Here is a 20,244-nt window from a genome sequence, read left to right on the forward strand (position 1 = left end):
AAGCAAAAGTAAAGCAGAATCAAGAATCTAGTTTCAAATAAATATCCAATATCCAATATCCAAAATAGGGACAACAGCTGACACTAGAGGTAGAAATGATATATCATTACTTATGATTAATAAGTTGGTAAAATAAATAAAAAAGAGGTCAAACAATAAATATAAGGATAATAATAACCTGAATATTATTTATCAAGATCTGGGGATCCTTAATGGATTCAATAGCTAGCATGACTCGATTTTCATCTGCAGGACTCACACCCTCAGTATTGGAAGGCTTAAGAACTTCGGTAAGGCAGTCCCAAAGTTTAGGAAGCCTCTCAAATAATGAAGCACCAAACTTCTCACAGATATGCCTCAATGCAAGTTCAGACCCACGTCTGCTGATAAAGCCCTCAACCCTTGACCGATCTTCACTTCCAGCCAGCATGTGTACCTTTGACTTCTGTTTACCTATATTAGTTCCAAAGGATAAGAGACCCTGATCATCGATTAACTCCATGGAACTGATGACTCCTGCTTGAGGTGTCTCACAAGGATCCATGCACGTTAAACTACATATATTCTTGATTAACTTATCATTTGGGCTAGGCCTACGTGAAATACAATGAAAAATAAGCTCCGCAAGTGCTGCAGCAGCCTTCTGCTGCAGTATTTCCTCCTTCAGAAGACAAAAAAGATAGATTAAGATCATGCAAAAGATGTCTTTACATGGTAAAAAAAAGCATTCACACCCAACATACTACCTGCTCTCTTTTTATTGAAGCCATCAAAGGCAAAATAATTGGATTGAGTCGTGCAGGAAGCTCTGACATCCAGACAGCTGCAGCAGCAACTAAGGCAGACACAGTAACATGCAGATTACTCTGCCGATTGTTCCACAATGTAAGAATGAGCATGTCAAAAAGTACAAGTGAAAAACCATTGGTATATTTGGGTGAAAAAAACAAAACACAAACTAAGAAACCGATATAAAAATCTCAGAATAATGATAAATTCAGATTATAAGAGAAGTGGGGGACGGGGGACCAATGTAAAGTTAAAACCATTGAACTTGACCCTGTAGTATAAAGTCTTTTTTTATTGGTAAGTTACACATGCACCAAGCAAGTCTTCAACTCACAATCTTACTCTCCATCCCGTTATTATGAGAGGAAGAAGTACCAATTAAGCTATAACTCTTTGATGACCCAAAAGCATATATAGATCATGAATGCAGCAATTCCGTAGTGACATCAGAAAGAAAATACAGATATCCTTTTTCCATTTAACCCTCAAGGGCTTCAAGCAGCATAAAAGAATGTAATGTACAGATTAAATATACCTGAACACATTTTAAATATCCCGAAGTCGTCAAAAGTCGTTGTTTTAATGACTCCACATCATCAACAATCTGTGCTCCCAAAGATTCACTACCAACATTATCATTAACCAACGTTGGAACTTTTGATGCAAAATTAATTGCGTCATCTGCACTCAAGCTTTCCAAGTCAATTCTGATAGTAGTCAACAAATCCTTAAACATGCCAGGTGACTCAATAACACGTAATAACTGAGTAGCCTCACTACGCATCTTCGAATATGTTCTTGAAAGCTCAGCATAAGGACGAAGTGAATCCTTTGTAGGGAATGCAGGGTTTGAGCATGCCAACAAATCCAACAGCCATTCTTTGAGATGACTGGGAACATTAGGTGCAACTACAGAGATTCCTAAGCCATCACTGCTCTCGATTTCTTTAAACCATGAAATAAGAACCATAGATGCCACCTGATGGATTATAGACACAATCAAGATAAAGCGAGAGCAGAGGAAAGGAAGCAAAAGTTGTATTTCTAATCAAACCCAAAAAGTACTAGTACCTGTCTTTGGACCCCAGATGACGAGGAAAGTGCATTCCACAGTGGATCAATTACATTTTGCATAGACCCCAGATGCAATTTAGAAGCAAAAATCCCCAATGCTGATGCTGTAACCACTCTGGTATTAGTTACTGACATTTCCACGTCAGCACCAACAATTACCTTAACTAGATTGGCAGAAACATCTACATTTCTTTCTTGTGGAACAATGGCAGCTGCAGATTCCAAGACAACATTTCTACAAGACTCGCTTTCAAGTTTCACGGCTCTCATTTTAGCTGCAGCTCTAAAATGACTCTTTCGTGGAAGGGCAACAGGCCAAAACATTTTTGTAGCATCTAATGCTGAACCATATGGAGTTGTTGCAAGTTCTATCCAAGAAGACATATATGACCTAGCAGCATTTTCCAAGTCCCCCACTGGGCACTAGCACCAATCAAAAAGAGTAGAATAAGTTAGAAAGGCAAAGAAAAATATCAGCAAGTAAACATCATAAAATGATAATTAATAGAGGCAGTGCAAAGAAATATGATAAGATTATATATATGTGTTAGATGGGATAGAATTTGAAACTTAAGGTGTCCACTCCATGATGATTGCTCTTTATCATCAAACTAAGACACCTATGGGTTTCTTTTTTGTGTAAGCGGGATTTGATCCCAAGTTCCTTGTTTGATGACAAGAGACTTTATTAGTTGACCTAATTGGCACCCACAAATAAAATAGACAAATTAGGTATAGCATTAGAAAAACAGTTTTTAAAACAAACAACAAATAGAATAAATAATTCCTGAAATCTGAAGGAACTTTTGCAGTATGATATTATTTTTCTGATCAGTAAAAAAGTATAAAACTTGATTAACGAGAAATAATGAGGTCCAAGTACATAGGTAGTATACTACAGAACACTCAAACAAGAAAAGAAAAGAAGGAAAGAAATTAACAAAGAGATTCTATCTAGAAAGGATATCAAATCTGGACCACACTCGTAGTAATGCAAGAAGGCGTGATTCCAAGCAAATAAAGTGCCAGCCAAGATTAAAACTTATCCACCGAAAGAGTTCCTTTGTCTCCAAATAGTCCACATCAAAAAAGAAGAAATTGCTCTCCAGACAGGCAACCTGCCCTTAATAACATACAAGAAGGCCTGATTCCAAGCAAATAAAGTGCCAGCCAAGATTAAAACTTATCCACTGAAAGAGTTCCTTTGTCTCCAAATAGTCCACATCAAAAAAGAAGAAATTGCTCTCCAGACAGGCAACCTGCCCTTAATAACATACAGACCAATCCAAATCAACTGTATGTCTAACACCCGTCTAAGCATCACCCCGTTTATACCAAGAAGTCAAACACATGAAAACCCTAGAGCTCTCTAGCTATCCAGAAAGATAAAAATAAATGGTTGATTATCTCTCCATCAGACTTGCACAAGCTACACCAGTCAGGGACAACAATGCTCCACTTCTGTAAATTGTCTGTTGTGAGAATCTTGCCTTTCATTGTTGCCCACATGAAAAAACAAACCTGATGTGGGGATCTAGTTCTCCAAGTAGCTCACCAAGGGAAAAAAAGAAAAAAAGAATCTCCACCTGTTCGCAAAGCACTATAGAAAGTACTCACTTTGAATCCCTGAGCTTTAGACAAATCCAAGTCATCTGATCCTCCTGAGACTTGCGTAACTGAACAAAGTATAACTCATCAAGAAATTAATCCAAGGATTCCAAATTTCCAATTCCAAATTATGCACGTCTTGAATAAAAACTGGGTGCCAATGAATTCCGCCATCTGGCTTCAATCAGCCACCATTGTGTCTTTATGTCTAGCAATTAGGAAAAATACAATCTTTAAAAAGCCCATCTCCCCACCAACAATCGTGCCAAAGCTAAACTACATCCCCTAAACCTAATTCACATTTCACCAAATTGGCAAACTCTTCCCAACCCAATATACTTCCACAGACTCACCATGCCCCCCCCCCCCCCCCCCCCAAAAAAAAGTTTGTTCACCAACCACCTGGGAAACTCCGTACTTAGTAGCAAACACTGCGCCATGATATGTCAGCCTCCACCCGAAAATGCCAAAACCATTTACCCAACAGAAGTTCATTAAAAGCAAACAAGCATCTAATCCCCAAACCTCCCACCTGAATGGGATAAGAAACTGGATTCTAATTTACAAGATAAAATTTGAGCTCATCTGCCTATTGACAAGATAGAATATGCACTGAAACTTATTCCATTATTCTAACTTCTTAATATAATTTGGTTTAAGCATCACAGTGTAGGAAGTAGGAGATGATATTTATACATATGCAGTTATTAAAGCCTCAAAGATATTAAATGCCAAAACCATTTACCCAACAGCAGTTCATTAAAAGCAAACAAGCACCTAATCCCCAAACCTCCCACCTGAATGGGATAAGAAACTGGATTCTAATTTACAAGATAAAATTTGAGCTCATCTGCCTATTGACAAGATAGAATATGCACTGAAACTTATTCCATTATTCTAACTTCTAAATATAATTTGGTTTAAGCATCACAGTGTAGGAAGTAGGAGATGATATTTATACATATGCAGTTATTAAAGCCTCAAAGATTAACTTTTCTATCAAGTCAACAAACTTTAGAAACTTGATGCCACACATTCTTTATATACAATTAAAATCAAACTCGAAGTACTTCATGCAGGTCTTTTTAAAGATCGTCATTATATCAACCTAACAAAAATAATTTGATCATCAAGCTGATACAGGCTTCTGTGTTGGTTGTAGATATTCTTTACCCTCAGATTTTAAAATTTTTATAGCTTTACTAAGAATAAAATTAGGAAATCATGTTTACAACCAAAAATAAAAAAGAAGTGTTATATGAAACAATAACATCACAAAATAAAAGTGAAACATAATCATGCATGCTATTTAAAGCATATAAAAAGTTTCAAAAACCTATTAAACCTAATTAACAGTAAGATATTTCAAAGTTAATCATCATTTAATTGTATAAATCTGAGAAGAAATTGTAATTAATCAACCATGCTTTGCATGCACAAATAAGGAAAAAAATACTATGAGTGAAACCGATTTGGAAAAAAAAAAAAAACATTACATTCAAGACAAAATAAATATATAGAATATTATTAATAAAATATGAGAAACCAGTTTTTTTGTCCCGAGGTCTACAACATATCTCACTTCCTTATTTCATAGTCAAAGGCTTTGGTTTACCCAAAGTAACCGATTCAAAAGAAAATCAAAACAGACAACAGCAAAACAAGAAAGTAAAAGAAAAGTGCAGCTTATGAAAGTCAACTTCTCATAAATTAAAAACCTGGAGAAGAAGCCTCCAAACCCTCATTGAGCACTGCAAGATTTCCTCATTTGATTCCAGCAGCAAATTCTGATAGACAATCCTAAGGGTATCACCCAAAATAAAAGAAGGCCAAAATGAAGTATTGTAAGGCTCAGGAATATTCCTTTTGCTGCCTGCTTCAAGCAACCGCTCCTGCAAATGTGAATCAAATCTTTAGTGTATGGACAAACGCTTATTGATAAGCCAACTTAGAAATGTCTGAAGCAAACCATTGCACAAAATCATAAACGTTCCATGTTACACACATTAGCAAGAAAATTACAAATATTGGACTGAGTACATTTTATTAATAAGTAATTCGTCCATGACAGGAACCAGTTTAGAAGAGCATAATTTTTTTTTACCAAAGTGCGAATAGCTGAATAACGGACTGATGTGATACTATGCCTCATAAATGGCCATAACCGTGGTGCCAGTGTGGATAACATATAAGGATTTTCCCGTGAAATTATCCCTCCAGCATCATCACCACAACCAACTTCATTTAGATCAAACTCCTGATTCTCTTTCAACGTCAAAGCTCCAAACATCTTAGGTATCATCTCTTCCTGGGAATAGATTTCCGCCAAAAGATTCATTACACTGCAAACAAGCTTATAAAAATGAATCTCATATACTTTATTCAATGTCCTAAACTATCCTACAGATTTCATAAAGTAGCCACATTGCAGGACTGACCCAAGATTTAACTTCTGACACAAAGTTGTGATTAAAATCACTTATTTATTACAAGTAATCAAATATATTAAAAGGGCAAAAGAAGGATGAGCAACACTAGTACACATTAAGTATGTAAGAGTAACACAAAAATTATTAACATCAGAATTCTACTAACTATATAAATCAAACAAAAATGGAGAAAGAATCCATTGCAGTAATCTATCCATCCATATATATATATATATAGAGAGAGAGAGAGAGAGAGAGAGAGAGAGTTGGGTTCAAATTACACTGGGTATAAGTTTAAGCAATGTTACACCATTAAAAAGCCTTCTTATGAATTCTCTTTATTAATATTTCTATAGTACTTGAAAGAATGCTTCATCCTAACACTTAAATCATGCATGATGTGCACCTAGGTACAATCAAGAAACATGAATTAAGTTTGCAAAAACTAGATAAAGATGTAAATGTGGCATCAAGGTGTGCACAAACGCAGCTCACAAATAACTACAAAAGAAAGAAGGAATGAACAAAAAAAATCTATCCATACTCAAATGGCTTATATATTTCTCATTACAGACCATACCTTTTATGGTTAGACATATCAGAAACAAAAGAGAAAAACCCATCACAACCATAATCATTAAAATTACCTGCTGGTGGATGGGCTTAAATCATCCAAATCAAGTAATATATCCCAAAGTAGCATCACAATTGGATGCAACACATGATCCTCTAGAGCAACAATAGCAGCTGCTGTGGGTATTAAAGCATCTGCAGCAACTGCTCGAACATCATCATCAGGGTCCTCCAAACCAGTTTTACATGCAGGGAGAATGCTAGAAAGCAAGTCATGAAGCATCTCCTAGATCAACAAAAGAATCAAAAGATATAACTGAAGCATGGATCAAAAGGGGGGGAGACCTTGAATATAGGTAGTACTTGTATTGATGGTTACACAACTGAAAATACAAGCTGAAATTTGTGACTAAAGAAACAAAATTTACAAGAATCATTAGGCTACATTCCCCTAATTCATCCAATTAATTATGATACTTCTATCACCTCCATCATATTGAAAATAGAATTCTTTTTCTCATCTTCTTCAGCCCACAATGGAGCTCCAACTTCATACTTTATCAATAGAACCAATTCCATAGGGTTTTGGTTAATCGGTAAGAATGAGTTATTATATATGATGACCAAAATGTATCCCATGCACAGCTGAATGAAATTACCGAGCAAAGAAATCAAATTCAACCTACTTTCAGGAGTCAGGACAAATATGAGTTTTAAGCACAAAAAAGGCAGCCACGTTTAATGGAGAGAGAAATATTAACAATTTTGAAAGTCCTACCAAGAGCAAGGCCCTTTCTTTCCAGTTTGCAAGATCATTAGATACTGCATTGACCAAGATCCTAATTCTATGGTATGAATGTTAGAAGATAAATGAAGGTATTTCCTTCTAAGATTGACAACTAGGTTAAGCGAAGAACTCGTGAATATGCCTATGATAAATTTTCAGTTCCTCCAAAAGCTTAAGTTGATAGGAAATAGTGAATTTAACCAATATTCTAATACTCCCCCTTAGTAAGTAGAGCCCAACACGTTGAATTTTAACTCTTTTAAAATTCACATAAAAGGATGACAAGGTTCAAACTCAGAATCACATGCTTTGATACTATAACAAATTACCAATTCTTCAAAAAGCTTAAGCTAAGAGGAAATGGTGATTTAATCATTTAACCAATATTCAAACAATTTCAAACCAGTTTGGGAAGGTTTCCATTTGGAAGTAAAATTTAATGCTTACATGGATAACAAAAAGAATTTGGATGTTGTAAAGCATTGGCCTTCAATTTGAGATCAATGAGTTCATCAGATTTCCCATGCCCAGATCAGACAACAAAGACACTGTTGGTGATAGATCAACTACTCACAACTCTCAACTAAGATGCTTACCTACTTCCACAGGGACCTATTATGCAACTTTACTATCATATTTAAAAATAATAATAAATAAAAACTAAAAAAAGGGACTTTCTAAGAAGGAAATCTTTTTTTTTTTTATAGGTAATAACAACTTTATTGATAAAAAAACACAATGAATTTACAATAGTAAACTCACTGCACTGAAACCAATGTCTAGTATGGACAAAACTAGCATGGAATCATTCCCCCCAAAGTCTAGTAACGAGTGTAGTCACCTGTTCATTTCCGATCTTCTAGATCTTCAGAATAGGGCCATGGAAGAGTGAAGACACATTTGCGGCTACTTTGGAAATTTGTCCATTCAAGGTTTATTTATTGGGTCAATATGAAACCAATTCCATATAATTTTATTGATCTAATACATGTATTTGAGGATTAAACCAATCATTATTATCCTTGTATCACGTATCACTGTGTTATAAGAACCTTTCATGATATTCGACAATCACAAGACTTTTATCCTATTAGATGACCCATAATGTTGTCGTGGATGAGAAGTATTGGTGTTATTCTTTTGAGGTCCAATTGATGTGGAATGGCTGCTTGCATTAGATCCTTGTGATTGCCATCTAGAAGCCACCATATGGCTTGAACTAGACTGATTAAAGAATGCCCTATTCAGGCCCCTTCCTCGCTGAATTTCAGCAGCCATAACACATTGGTATGCTTGTGAAACATTACAAACATATTGCTGGTTTAACACGTCATGCAAGCTGGTCCACAAGCAACCAATATATTGTGCCACTTTTTGCTCGTCACTTTCATTTAACTTATTAATAAGAAGCAAATTAAATTGTTCAGTGTAATCACCAAAAGATCTGCCTCTTTTCTGACAATTTTGCAATCTTTGATACTTTTACTGCATGTAATTATACGGTAAAAATGTCTCCATAAGCTTCTTAAGAATCTTCTCCCAATAAGATATCTTAGGTTTGCCTTGTCTTTAACGCATCAAAATAAGCTGATCCCTCCAAGTCGAGGCTCTCCCTTGTAACTTCACCAAAACTAGCTTCAGTTTCTTATTTTCTGGTAAATCGTACAAATCAAACACCCCTCTATTTTTTTTTTTGGCGAAGTGGGGGGTGCAGATATGATAAATATCTCTCTAGATCAAACACTCTCTAAAAATTAGACAACCAATCAATAAATACTTCACTATACAAATCACCCCTTAACCTAGGAAACTCCACCATCCCTATCATCAAAGGGACTAGGTGCTGATCTCCTTGGGAGTTCCCACATGGAAAGGATATTCAAATTCCTCTTCATGCTCATAGCAATCCCCTCAGATTCATTGCCATCTTGAGAACAATAATCTCTTTGCATAACACGTTGTGCTAAAGCTTCAATCTGCATTTTAAAATCATCAATCACAACAACCACTACTTCTTGATCAAATGCAACATTCCAATTTGGTGGAGGAGCTGGTCCAAGAGGCTGATTCTTTCTCCTTGGCAGCATCTTGCAAATCCTTAGAGAAAATAACCCAAATCCCCACCCATTTCCTTTGGATCAAAACTTGCATTTGATATTGTTAGAAATATATAGTTAAATGATTAGCTTAAACTTTTGGAACAATTGATAATTTAACACAGTATCAGAGCAAGAGATCTAGAATTCCACTCTTCCTCCCATTTAAAATCCCACGTTGAGCCTCACCTATGAAAAGGGAATTCAAGCCCACACATAAGGAGAAATGTTAAAAGTATGTGGTTAAACAATTAAATTTACCATATCCCAATATCTTAAGCTTTTAAGACAATCAGTAATTTAAGATGCAATTCAAAATATGAGTAAAAGAAAAAAAGAGCTTATGAAGGGATATTGGAGAGATAGATCAAGTTATCAAACTAGCAAGAACACTCAAGCTCAATCCCTAAGAAAATGGGAGAGAAGTCACAAATATTGGTTGAAAGTTCATTCAATTCTCTAGAAAAAGTTGCCGATACAACTTCAGAAAACTCCTAAAAAAAGTCAAGTTGCTGTGCTAGCTTAGGTGCGATCACAATCACTAATTCAAATGTAAAATAATGCTTCTAAATCTTTTGTGCAGATGTCACATGATCTACTACATAAAAATTAAAAGACTTAGCATAAGAAAATACTTCAGTTTACACAAAACAACTAAAATCAACCATGTTTGGCACGTAATCAAATTATGGACATCTTGGCCTCCTTTTAGTGTTCCTCTTAAAATAATCAAGTGTAAAAAGTCCTCTTTCAAAAAAAGGTACTCAAAATCTCAACATTCTATTCATATTAAAGACCATGCCAGACAATGCAAAAGAAACATTCCACACATTTAAATTTCCTTTAGGTAGACCAATTTCCATAATTTCAAGGAATTGGATGTTTACTAAACAACCACAAGAACCATAATGCATAGTGGATTGATGCATGAGATGAGTCTTAACTTCTAGAAGAACTAGAATTATCACAATAAATAGTGCTTCAAAGATTTACCTGCCGCACAGCAACCAAATACTTGATACCCAAAAGACTCCCATGACGAATTTCCCACTCTGGTCTACACTGAACAAAGATTTATAATGTAAGCATAAGCATTGCAAATCACAAGAAGGGAAAGGGTAAGAATGTTAGACCACACAATAATCAATATTATTTAACACCATAAGCATACCCTTAGATCACAGTTACCTGCATTTTCAGCAATATATTTAAGCTTTCATGAACTAATGTGGGATGCATGTACTTAAACACGGCACCTAATGCTTGAGCGCAGGTCTCCCGTACAGGAGCAACAACCTGATCCGATACATAATCACCAAATCTACAATAAAATAAAATAATAAAATTTACTGATATATGAATACACAAACACAGATCCGAAATACAGTCTACAATACCTAATAAATTAAGAGGAATCCAAATCACTCAAGTATACAGTGCATATATAAATATACACATATCAAACCGTACCGGTCAAGAGACAACACACACAATAGACGAATTGCACACTCTTGAAGAAATTCACAGTTTTTTAGCCAAGAATGCCTAGCTAGTTTAACGAAGTTCATCAGCTCACAATTTTCGGGAATATTTTTCAGCAGATCTGATTTTCCAATGGAAACCTTATCCTCAGCATAACCCTTCATCTCAGCGCTATCAGAAGCATCTTTACACGAATAGCAGGCACCATCAAGAAAAGATTCTGGCTCCACCTTAGCAGGAGTAACATTCAGCTGGCCATTATCTAGCCCAGAAGGCAAATTCCACCCATGATCAACCTTCATGCAGACATCAAAATTGCCAACCTCACTGGAAGAGACAATATTGGCCGTTGTTGAGGATGACACATCTTCAAACTTAGGCCTCTTCAGATCCGGCTGAAGCCCATCTGATGAGACTTGCATATTCAAATCAATCTCTCTCTCTCTCTTCATTGTATTTGATATACCTTTATCTTCTAGTTCAACAAAAAGTGCACTATCCCAGCTCAAGTCAGGCATAAACACCCCAGCAGAAGCACCTTGATGAGTTAAAATTTCCCTCAAGGCCATGACACTACCATGGCGAATCTCCCAAACTGTCAACATATATAGTCAGAGGAACTAACATTTGAAATTTAAAGAAATGATGAGAATAAGAAGCATAATGACCCTGATGAAAGATCTATGTTGTGAACCCACCACACCCTTCCCCCCCCCCCCCTCCCCAACCCCAACCAAAAACAACACGATAGAAGGGTGGGAAAATTGCTTACCTGGATCAAAAATATCCAGGATGAGTTGCTCAAAAAAACTACGGAAGGGCCACCGCCCATCTCCATCATGCTCCAAGCTGTCTTCGTCATTATTAACATCCAAAAATGGCTGCATAAGAAGCCAAAAGCAAAAGATTGTACCTTATAATATGCAAAAGCCAAAACATAGGATGGTAATAAAAAAAAAATGCTTTGGCAACCAAAACAGAGAATGAATAATATAATACAATTACTCATCAACAGATGTTGAAGCTATAAACAACAAAACAACAGGAGAATGCATGGCTGCATTTAGCTAAGGAAATCCACAATGCACAGAAATCAAAACTGCAGATCTTCAAAAGGATTTTAATACTGACTGCTAAGCAAGCCATTTTATCCTTAGACCATCAGGAGAATGCATGGCTACATGGTATTGGTTTTCTGAGTAATATTAGAAATTTTATTATGTTTTTGGGCATTACACAGTTCCAATCATATTTCTTATACTTATAATTAGTTTTCAGTGTTAAATGTAATTTTGTAATTTTCTGGTTCATAAGGATGTGCTGTTCCAACAGTCCATTGGCTCTTATTTTGGTTTTGTTCGAGTTTAATTATTTAGTTTGGGCTCACTAATGAAATCCCATGGAGTCCAACTCTTATTAGGAGTCAAGAAGTCCAAGTTGCACTAGAATTAGGTATTAATCATCTATTTATATAAATATAAACTTTCTATTGAAGAGGAAGTTTCATAAATTTTTAAAAGCTATGAAGCTTTGTTTAAGGTTTGATACAACCTTTTCCAATTTGTAATGCCAAGGAAATCCTAGATGTAATGTCTAGAAGTTCACTTTTTTGTCCTTGCATTTCCATCAAATTTAAACCTAGCAAACACACATTGATTTATCACATTTAAAATCCTAAAATCGAAAACTTAAAAACATTACCGCTAATCCATTAAATAGTTTCAAATAACCAAAAAAAAAAGCCCAATTACCATTACTGTTCACATCCTGTAACAGCAACCCAGCCCTCAGGCTTTCACATTGGTTTCATCCTCAAAACCTACCATTATTTTTCAAAATTAGAAACTCTATATTCCTTGCTATTTTGCAGCCTTTTTCCCCACTAAACCCTAATTCCTCAAATTAAAAGCTGACCAGAGTTTCCATACATCATTTGACTTCGTTTCCCTTTGTCCAAAGTCAATGAGAGAAAATATTATAGAGAATTACAAAGAGGTACACTCAAGCAACACATTCAAAACAGTAGAAGCCCAATAAATAACTCACGTTGAGAAAAAATTTTATTCTCTCAAAGCCAGCAAATATGAAACAATGTTGTTTGTGAAAGGCAATTGTAAAACAAAATTCAGCTACGATTTTTCCATTCCTTTCTTAAGAGTGTTTGATTGGGTAAAAAGTAAGGGGATAGAAAAGAAAGGCTAATTCTATTTTTCACCAATTATGTTATACTGAATCATTGTGTTAAACACCACTACCCCAGCTTCATTTTATATAGTCTTCAGAATTATTATGTGAAGGACTCTTTCGTGGAGGAACATTTGTGTAGACAAAATGGAGATCTCCATTGCGATGTGCTTTTTACAAGATTGATTCAAGATTGGGAATTGGAGAGCTCACAATCTTTCTATTCTATTCTATACTCCACTAATATTGGCCAGAATGGGGAAGACAGAATGGTGTGGTTGCCTGCCAGGAATGGTTCTTTCGAAGATAAGTTATATTATAAAGTTCTAACAGCCAGCGGAAGTTGTGCTTTCCCTTGGAAAAGTATTAGGAAGGTGACTTTTTTCACCTGGACAGTCGCTAGAGGAAGATCCTCACACTGGATAACTTGACAAAGAGGAATATTTGTGTTGTTAACTGATGCTGCACGTGTAAGAATAGTTGGAATTGGTGGATCACCTCCTTCATCATTGTTCTTATGCTTATAGTCTATGGACACTTGTGTTTTGTACGTATGGCGTCTTTCGGCTAATGCCTAAACAAGTGGTGGAATTGCTAAATAGTTGGAATAAGGGTGTTGGTTGGCATCAAACAGAATTATTTATTTATTTATTTAGGAGGGGGGGCTATCTGCTGGGTATCACGTGCACGATTTGAAGAAAACGGATCCATCAAACTCTTAAGGGAGACGAACATTCCATCTTTGAGTTGAAAAGGTTCTTTTTGCTGTCCTTGAGTTGAATGGATAACTGCTATGAGTGGTCTCTCTATTCCTTTCCTTTTGGATTTCTTAGATTTATGAAGTTTTGATTAGCTTTTTGTTTCCCTTAATACACTGCCAGTGTACCAGGGGAACAGTGTTATCTGTACTTCAATGTTTTTTGAATAAAGTTTTATTTACACCTAAAAAAAATAATAGTTTCCAGAAGATCTTTCTGCGTGAAACTCTTCATCATAATGGACCGAGAAAGTCTCGTGTGGTTTTCTGAAATTCTTTTTTTTTTTTTTTCTTTGATCAGTAGTTTTCAGAAGATCTTTCTGCATGACACCTCTTGTCCATAATGGGCTAACACAAGCAAGCACTGTTTCATAAATTCAATTTCTTTTTCTTTTTTCTTTTTTACTTTTTTTGGCACGTTGAAAGGGGGAGCAACAACGAAATTGACAAGAAAAAAAAAAAAGGAAAGACAAAAAGTATACATGATGTATAAAAAAGGCTTACCTACAGAATACCTACACAATACGCTGGTCTGTGTAATCTAGAAAGAAATGAAAAATTCATGCAGCCAAATGCAAGAATCTACTCACACTAGGATCTCAAAAATAAAGACATAAGCTTAAGCCTGAACAGCTCAACACCACTACATTGTGCATGGAGAAGTAGCCAAATGCAAGAATCCACTCACACAATGATCTCAAAAATAAAGACTTAAGCTTAAGCCTGAACAGCTCAACACCACTACATTGTGCGTAGAGAAGTAGCCTCCCAAACTGGGCAATTACCATGCTGTCCAAACATACCCTTCGAACAAAAAAATTCACGATAAGCAATAAATAAATCACCAACTGAATCACAAATAGAGAAAAGGAAAAGACAAAATTTCTAGTAATAGGGATCAATCATCTATATTAATTGACAAAAATAACCCATCTGGGTAAGAAGAAAGAGTAGACTTCTATATTGGGTGTCATTATATCATCAAGATATTTAAATTCAGATGCTTTGAGGTCACACGGATGCCCTCACGATACAATTGCAACATATTGGATTCTTGCAGGTCAACATCGAGAATCTTTCTAGAATGTTTTTGGATGTCTCAGGTGCAAATGAGAGTAAAATTCTTTGGATTACATGCACTGTTTGATAAGGCTTGACCAAAATCTAATATCTAGAGGGCATGGTACACTGGACACCAAATCAATTTGCTACCTAAAGGCTAATGAAGAATCAGCAAGCCATCATCATATGCACTACCCCATATGAGACTTGGTCTTATTCTCTGGGAAGATGCATATGCCTTTGTCGCCACTCGTTAATGGGTGGACATACTAGCTTGGTCTTTTAAGTTGTATAAACTGCAAAATATTGCCTTATGGAACTACTCACCTAGTGTGTGCATGCGTGTGTATTAAGAGTTCTAGTTATTTTTTATATTAGCAAGTTAATAGGGGTAATTTTTCTCTTCCTTCTACTTCTCTCTTAACCCTTATTTTCGTAGTTTACAACTCAACTTGGTATTAGAGTGTCCCAACCAAACCCTAGAGCCCACTAGAACACATGTTGGAGGCTATATCCATTGATAGAGGTGTGCTGACATCAGCATCCATACGCTGATGTCAGCATCCATATGCTGACATCAGTGCTGCTATCAACACTCGCAGGATCATAATCCATATGCTAAGACACCATCTAAGTCACCAGAATCTCCTGATACTTGTGGTGATTTTTTTGCCAATTCTTTTGAAGCCATCTGCCTTTTTTATCCAATGTTTTCTGTCATTCTCGTTAGACATCACCTTAACTCTGAACTCCCTTTCTGGTGGGCTTCCATTTTATGGGGGCCAACTAGACTTTAGAACAAGAGATTTGATGTAGTCTCTCTCTCCCCCTCAGTTTTCCTCTTCCTCTTATTTCTCTCTTAACCCAAATTTTCATAGTTTAGAATACCTAACAAATACCCCCAAGTGTGTGTAGTTTCCTCATTCCACACCTCCACACACACAAGGAACTTAATGGAAGAATCCCTTGGGAGTAGCCCCAATGTGTTGGCTAGGAGACTTGAACTCAAAACCTCATGGATCACATGAGGCTTGAAAACCAAATGCAAAATAAAAATTGGAACGACAAAAAGTGCCAAATCTGTGGTGGTGCTCTCATTCTAAAACTAAAAATTAATTTTAAAAAATAAATTTTAGACAAATGATAACAAAACAAAAGTAACAACATGCATCAGCAAGAGAAAAGAAATTCAATAACTGTGAAAGACTTTAGTGTGTAGGCTGTTATAAAATAAATACTAAGACATTTAAGACAAAAAAAGAAACAGGTACTATAAGTCTACCAGAAACCATTGACAAATAAACAGTCGAATACCTTATCACAACTTAATGAATCAGGACATTGGCCCTTTGGTGTTGTCACATTTTGAGCGTACGATGCCTCAGTATCTCCATCCTCAGACCAACACTTTGGTTGGTCTTTCAAATTTATTTTTGCTTTTCGTTTTAGGAGATTCAATTCCCTTGCACTTGGCCTCTTAGATATAACACTAGGAACCATATTTGCAACTAGTTGCTGGATATTATGTACAGATGACGACATGTAAACTCTTTGGTCTATCACATTGCCAAGTGAGTTAACTTTCTGCACAATAAGGTCCTCATCTCTTATCATATCACTGACATCCATGAACTGCTCACAAACATCCAAACCTACACAAAGGAATAATGAAATATTATGTAAGGCCATGGAAATAAAAGTCCAACTTAGAATGTGAATAATACAAATCACTAAATATAGGTTCTAAAACAACCAAACAACAAAAAATGATGTGTGAAAAAAATGTTGTTTCTGAGGAAAAAATATAAGGAGATTGTAAAGGGTAAGATGCCTGCTAATTAAAAAACAAGAACAGCAGAACAACAAGAATATATTTGTAACTAATTGGTTGAACAATATAATGGCCCACTCCTGGCGACGTTCACCCGCTACAGCTCCTTTTAGCAGGCTAAAATAGGAATAAAGCTCAAAGAAATATCTGAAATATAAAAGAGTAATAAAACAAAATAGGCCAATAAGCACTTGCCCAAACAGTAACAATTTCTACAAAGCTTTAACTTTGAATGAATTTTTTTTCCCATGGAAGAGCATTTGGAAGCCTATGCTTCCAACAAGGGTAGCATTATTTTGTAGTCAACAGCAGTAGAGAAAAATCTAATGGTAAGGAATTTTAGGAAACATAAAATTTTAGTGGTTGAATGGCATTGTATGTGCGAAAGAGTGGGGAAGATGCTGTACATCTGCTTCTTCAGTGTGATGTTGCTAGAGGGTAGTGGGCTACCTTGCCTATTTGGAGTTCAACAGATCATGCCTAGATATGTGGTTGATTTATTGGCCTGTCAGAAAGACAGTTTGGTCAGAAAGACAGATTTGGAAAGTAATTCCTGTCTTATGTGGTATTATTGGAGTGAAAGAAACACTCGAAGCTTTGAAGGGTGTGAGAGAGACTTTTGGAGCTGGAGTAGTTGTTTCAATGATCATTCTATGAGTAGATGGCTGCCACCACAAGTTTTCTTCTTCTTTTTTCAATGTCCTTATAATTGACAAGGTGTAGGTGTAACTCTTGTATACATCCCATGTAATTGAGTTGCACCCCTTTTGAACTCTTTTAACGAAATTAATTACTTCTAACAAAATAAAATAAAAGAAGGGATGGAGTGTAAGAACGTGGGTTCATAACTCACCAAGTACGTAACTTCAAAAAAAAAAGCATCAACTTCAACAATCATTGAAACAAAATTCAATCACTTAAAGCTTAACCAGGAGCACTTCCATTCTAGAGCTTAAGTGTTCTATCTTTCAATTAGTCACCCCAGCAAGGACAAACAACCACTTCAAATAAATTAATAAAAAATCCACAACTACTAAGAACTATTTCAAGGGAAATTTTCTATGAGAAAAATCTACTTCATACCTCATCAACAATACCTACAAAACAAGACCTACTCAACAGGGAACAGACAAAGCAGCTCGAAACCAAAAAAAAAAACACACACACAAAATCTTTTTCTAAAAAAAATTGGTTAGTTGCAAACACAACAATGGGTCTTAAACCCACGACCTCACCTCCACCTAGAGCTTATAAGGAAAGGAGGTGTCATTTGAACTATACATACACATATATTGCTACAGCATATTTAAAGACAAAAATCTGTGTCATTACTAACCCAAACGGCGACGAAGATTTTGTTTCTGGCGAGCCAAACGCTCTCTCGGGTTCTTCATACTGTCACTCACAATATCATACTCCTGAATCGAAAATAAGATGAGAATGTCTATCAAAGATCCATAAATTACCCCCCAAAAAAATAAAAGTCAAATAAAATCGAAACCACTTATGCTGGTAAAATGAAAAAATTGAACAAATTAAGCAAAATTTCAATGTCAATTAAATAGGGATTCAATCACTAAGATTACGAAAAACAATAGCAATACAAGATTGTTTAGAAGTAGAAAGCTCCCGTTTGACAACCAAGAAAAGGATCATCCTCTAATAATCAACTCATCTTTTTCGCAGGAAATTTGATATTTTATTAAAAGAGTGCAAAGAGGGCACAAGCTTAGTACATGGGATTTATACAAGAGCTACAAAAAAACATATCACATAAAATTAGAAAGATCAATAAACTCATAATAGTTTGAAAAAAGAATAACCAGCGGTAACCATCTAGTCATAGTGGAAATGCAATTGCAGCAACTTCGACTCCAAGACCAATCTATCACACCCTTTAAAACTATGAACATTTCTCTCTCCAATTACACATAGGCACAAAGAAATTGTGATACTAAATGTCAATATTGTGATGACTGAAGATTCCTTTCCAACAACCAATAAATAAACATCCCAGCTAGGCATAAGCCAGTGAATCCTAAAAATCACACAATGTTTCCTCAAATTGCCCATCATCAAAATATTACCTAATGCCACATCCACGTAAAAACAGATGCTCTTGTTTGAACACTGACCCTCCGAATGATCGTCTAAGGGAAAGAGGAACCATCCCTAGAGCTTAAAACCTTGTAGAATGTTTTTACCTCAAACATGGCATTTAGATGGAACCCAACATATTTAATGCTCACCTCACCAGTCCTCCCAATCTTGGTAAGGTACATTTCAAACAGAAAACAAGAATTTCCAACTACTAATCTTGCACTTCTCTGATAAAACTAATATCCCAATGAAAATTACCATAAGACCAATACAATTGCGCCACCAATTATGCTTCTTTAGATGGTGAAATTGGAAACAATTCTGCAAATGCTTCAATATGTAATCCCCACACCATACATCATGCCAAAACTAGATACATATACAATCAACCGCCTCAAATCTAATGAATTTGGAAAACTTTCCCCACAAAAAATTCCTAAAAGCTTACCATAAGCATTGCTCACTACATCATAACTCCATTTTCCCCATAAACTACCCTTTTTTGCCCACCACCCTCCTCCAATGTGCATCTCTCTCCATTGCCTAATGCCATGAGCATTTCCTAGCAGTGCATAATTACCAAGATTTTTATACCCAATCTGTCATATCAAATAGGTTCACAAATCTTCTTTGAATTAACAAGATGGAATTTATACTCTTTCCCAAAGAAAATCCCATTAAACTTTACAAATCGATTAGCAATATCAGTAGGCACGCAAAAAAGAAAAAGGAAGTTAGTAAACTGGATAAAGAACTTCCAATCAACGTGAATCAACCTCCTTTGGCTAACCAACACTTCTTACAACCCAGTGGAAAAGCCAGTACATTTCATAGGAAAAATTTGATATCATGCAACCTGGCATGTATACTAGATCTTCCACGTACAACTTCAAAAGAGGTTGAAGCTTAGTTGCAGTGGCAAGTGCCTTCTTGCCATGCAATGTGCCTCTGCTTGAAGTCTGGGAATTAGCCTCTCAAAAACAAGGGATAAGGATGTCTAGCATCCACCTCTCCTAGACCACACAAAAGTGTGAACCTTCTATTTCACATGGCCTTTACTTGATATAACTCCTAAATGAAAGGTAACACACTTTAAGCAAAGTAACTGATACAAATAAATCCCACAAACTTCGAAGTTTCTTTCTTCAAAATATGAGACATCATTAACAAATCATTAATCAAACAATGCTACCAACTCATAATCAAGAGATGGAAAAGATGGATCTCCCCACTTAATCTAGCCAACATCAGGGATCCCAACTTGACCCTATTAGATGGGAAGCACACAAAGCCTCAATCATTTTAACACATCAGTTCCAAGAACTAGAAACATTTAAATTGTCAGTAAAAGATATAGACCAAATTTTAGAATGAATAGAAAGCCATAATAAAGCAACAAACCAAAAGAATACTAATATTAATATAATTGAACTTTGTAGTTGCATCCAATCCTGAGTATATGCAAGCTACAA

At 35.8% G+C, this 20,244-nt stretch overlaps 1 protein-coding gene across 2 annotated transcripts in view; it reads right to left on the minus strand.

Annotated features, from left to right (window-relative positions):
• LOC142618413 (TATA-binding protein-associated factor BTAF1) overlaps nt 1–20,244 on the minus strand; it is a 39,538-nt gene that overhangs the window by 8,615 nt on the left and 10,679 nt on the right. For both annotated transcript variants that reach the window (XM_075791342.1, XM_075791343.1), the window contains exons 6-18: nt 18,009–18,090; nt 16,156–16,493; nt 11,611–11,719; nt 10,827–11,433; nt 10,545–10,677; nt 10,350–10,418; nt 6,548–6,759; nt 5,576–5,813; nt 5,190–5,363; nt 1,861–2,286; nt 1,325–1,768; nt 747–866; nt 179–661 (exon numbers count right to left, since the gene is read on the minus strand). In XM_075791342.1, the coding sequence (XP_075647457.1) occupies nt 179–661; nt 747–866; nt 1,325–1,768; nt 1,861–2,286; nt 5,190–5,363; nt 5,576–5,813; nt 6,548–6,759; nt 10,350–10,418; nt 10,545–10,677; nt 10,827–11,433; nt 11,611–11,719; nt 16,156–16,493; nt 18,009–18,090 (3,435 nt within the window). The remainder of the gene's footprint in view (nt 1–178; nt 662–746; nt 867–1,324; nt 1,769–1,860; nt 2,287–5,189; nt 5,364–5,575; nt 5,814–6,547; nt 6,760–10,349; nt 10,419–10,544; nt 10,678–10,826; nt 11,434–11,610; nt 11,720–16,155; nt 16,494–18,008; nt 18,091–20,244) is intronic.

The sequence above is a fragment of the Castanea sativa genome, chromosome 12 (genome assembly GCF_040712315.1).
Source record: "Castanea sativa cultivar Marrone di Chiusa Pesio chromosome 12, ASM4071231v1".
NCBI lineage: Eukaryota > Viridiplantae > Streptophyta > Magnoliopsida > Fagales > Fagaceae > Castanea > Castanea sativa.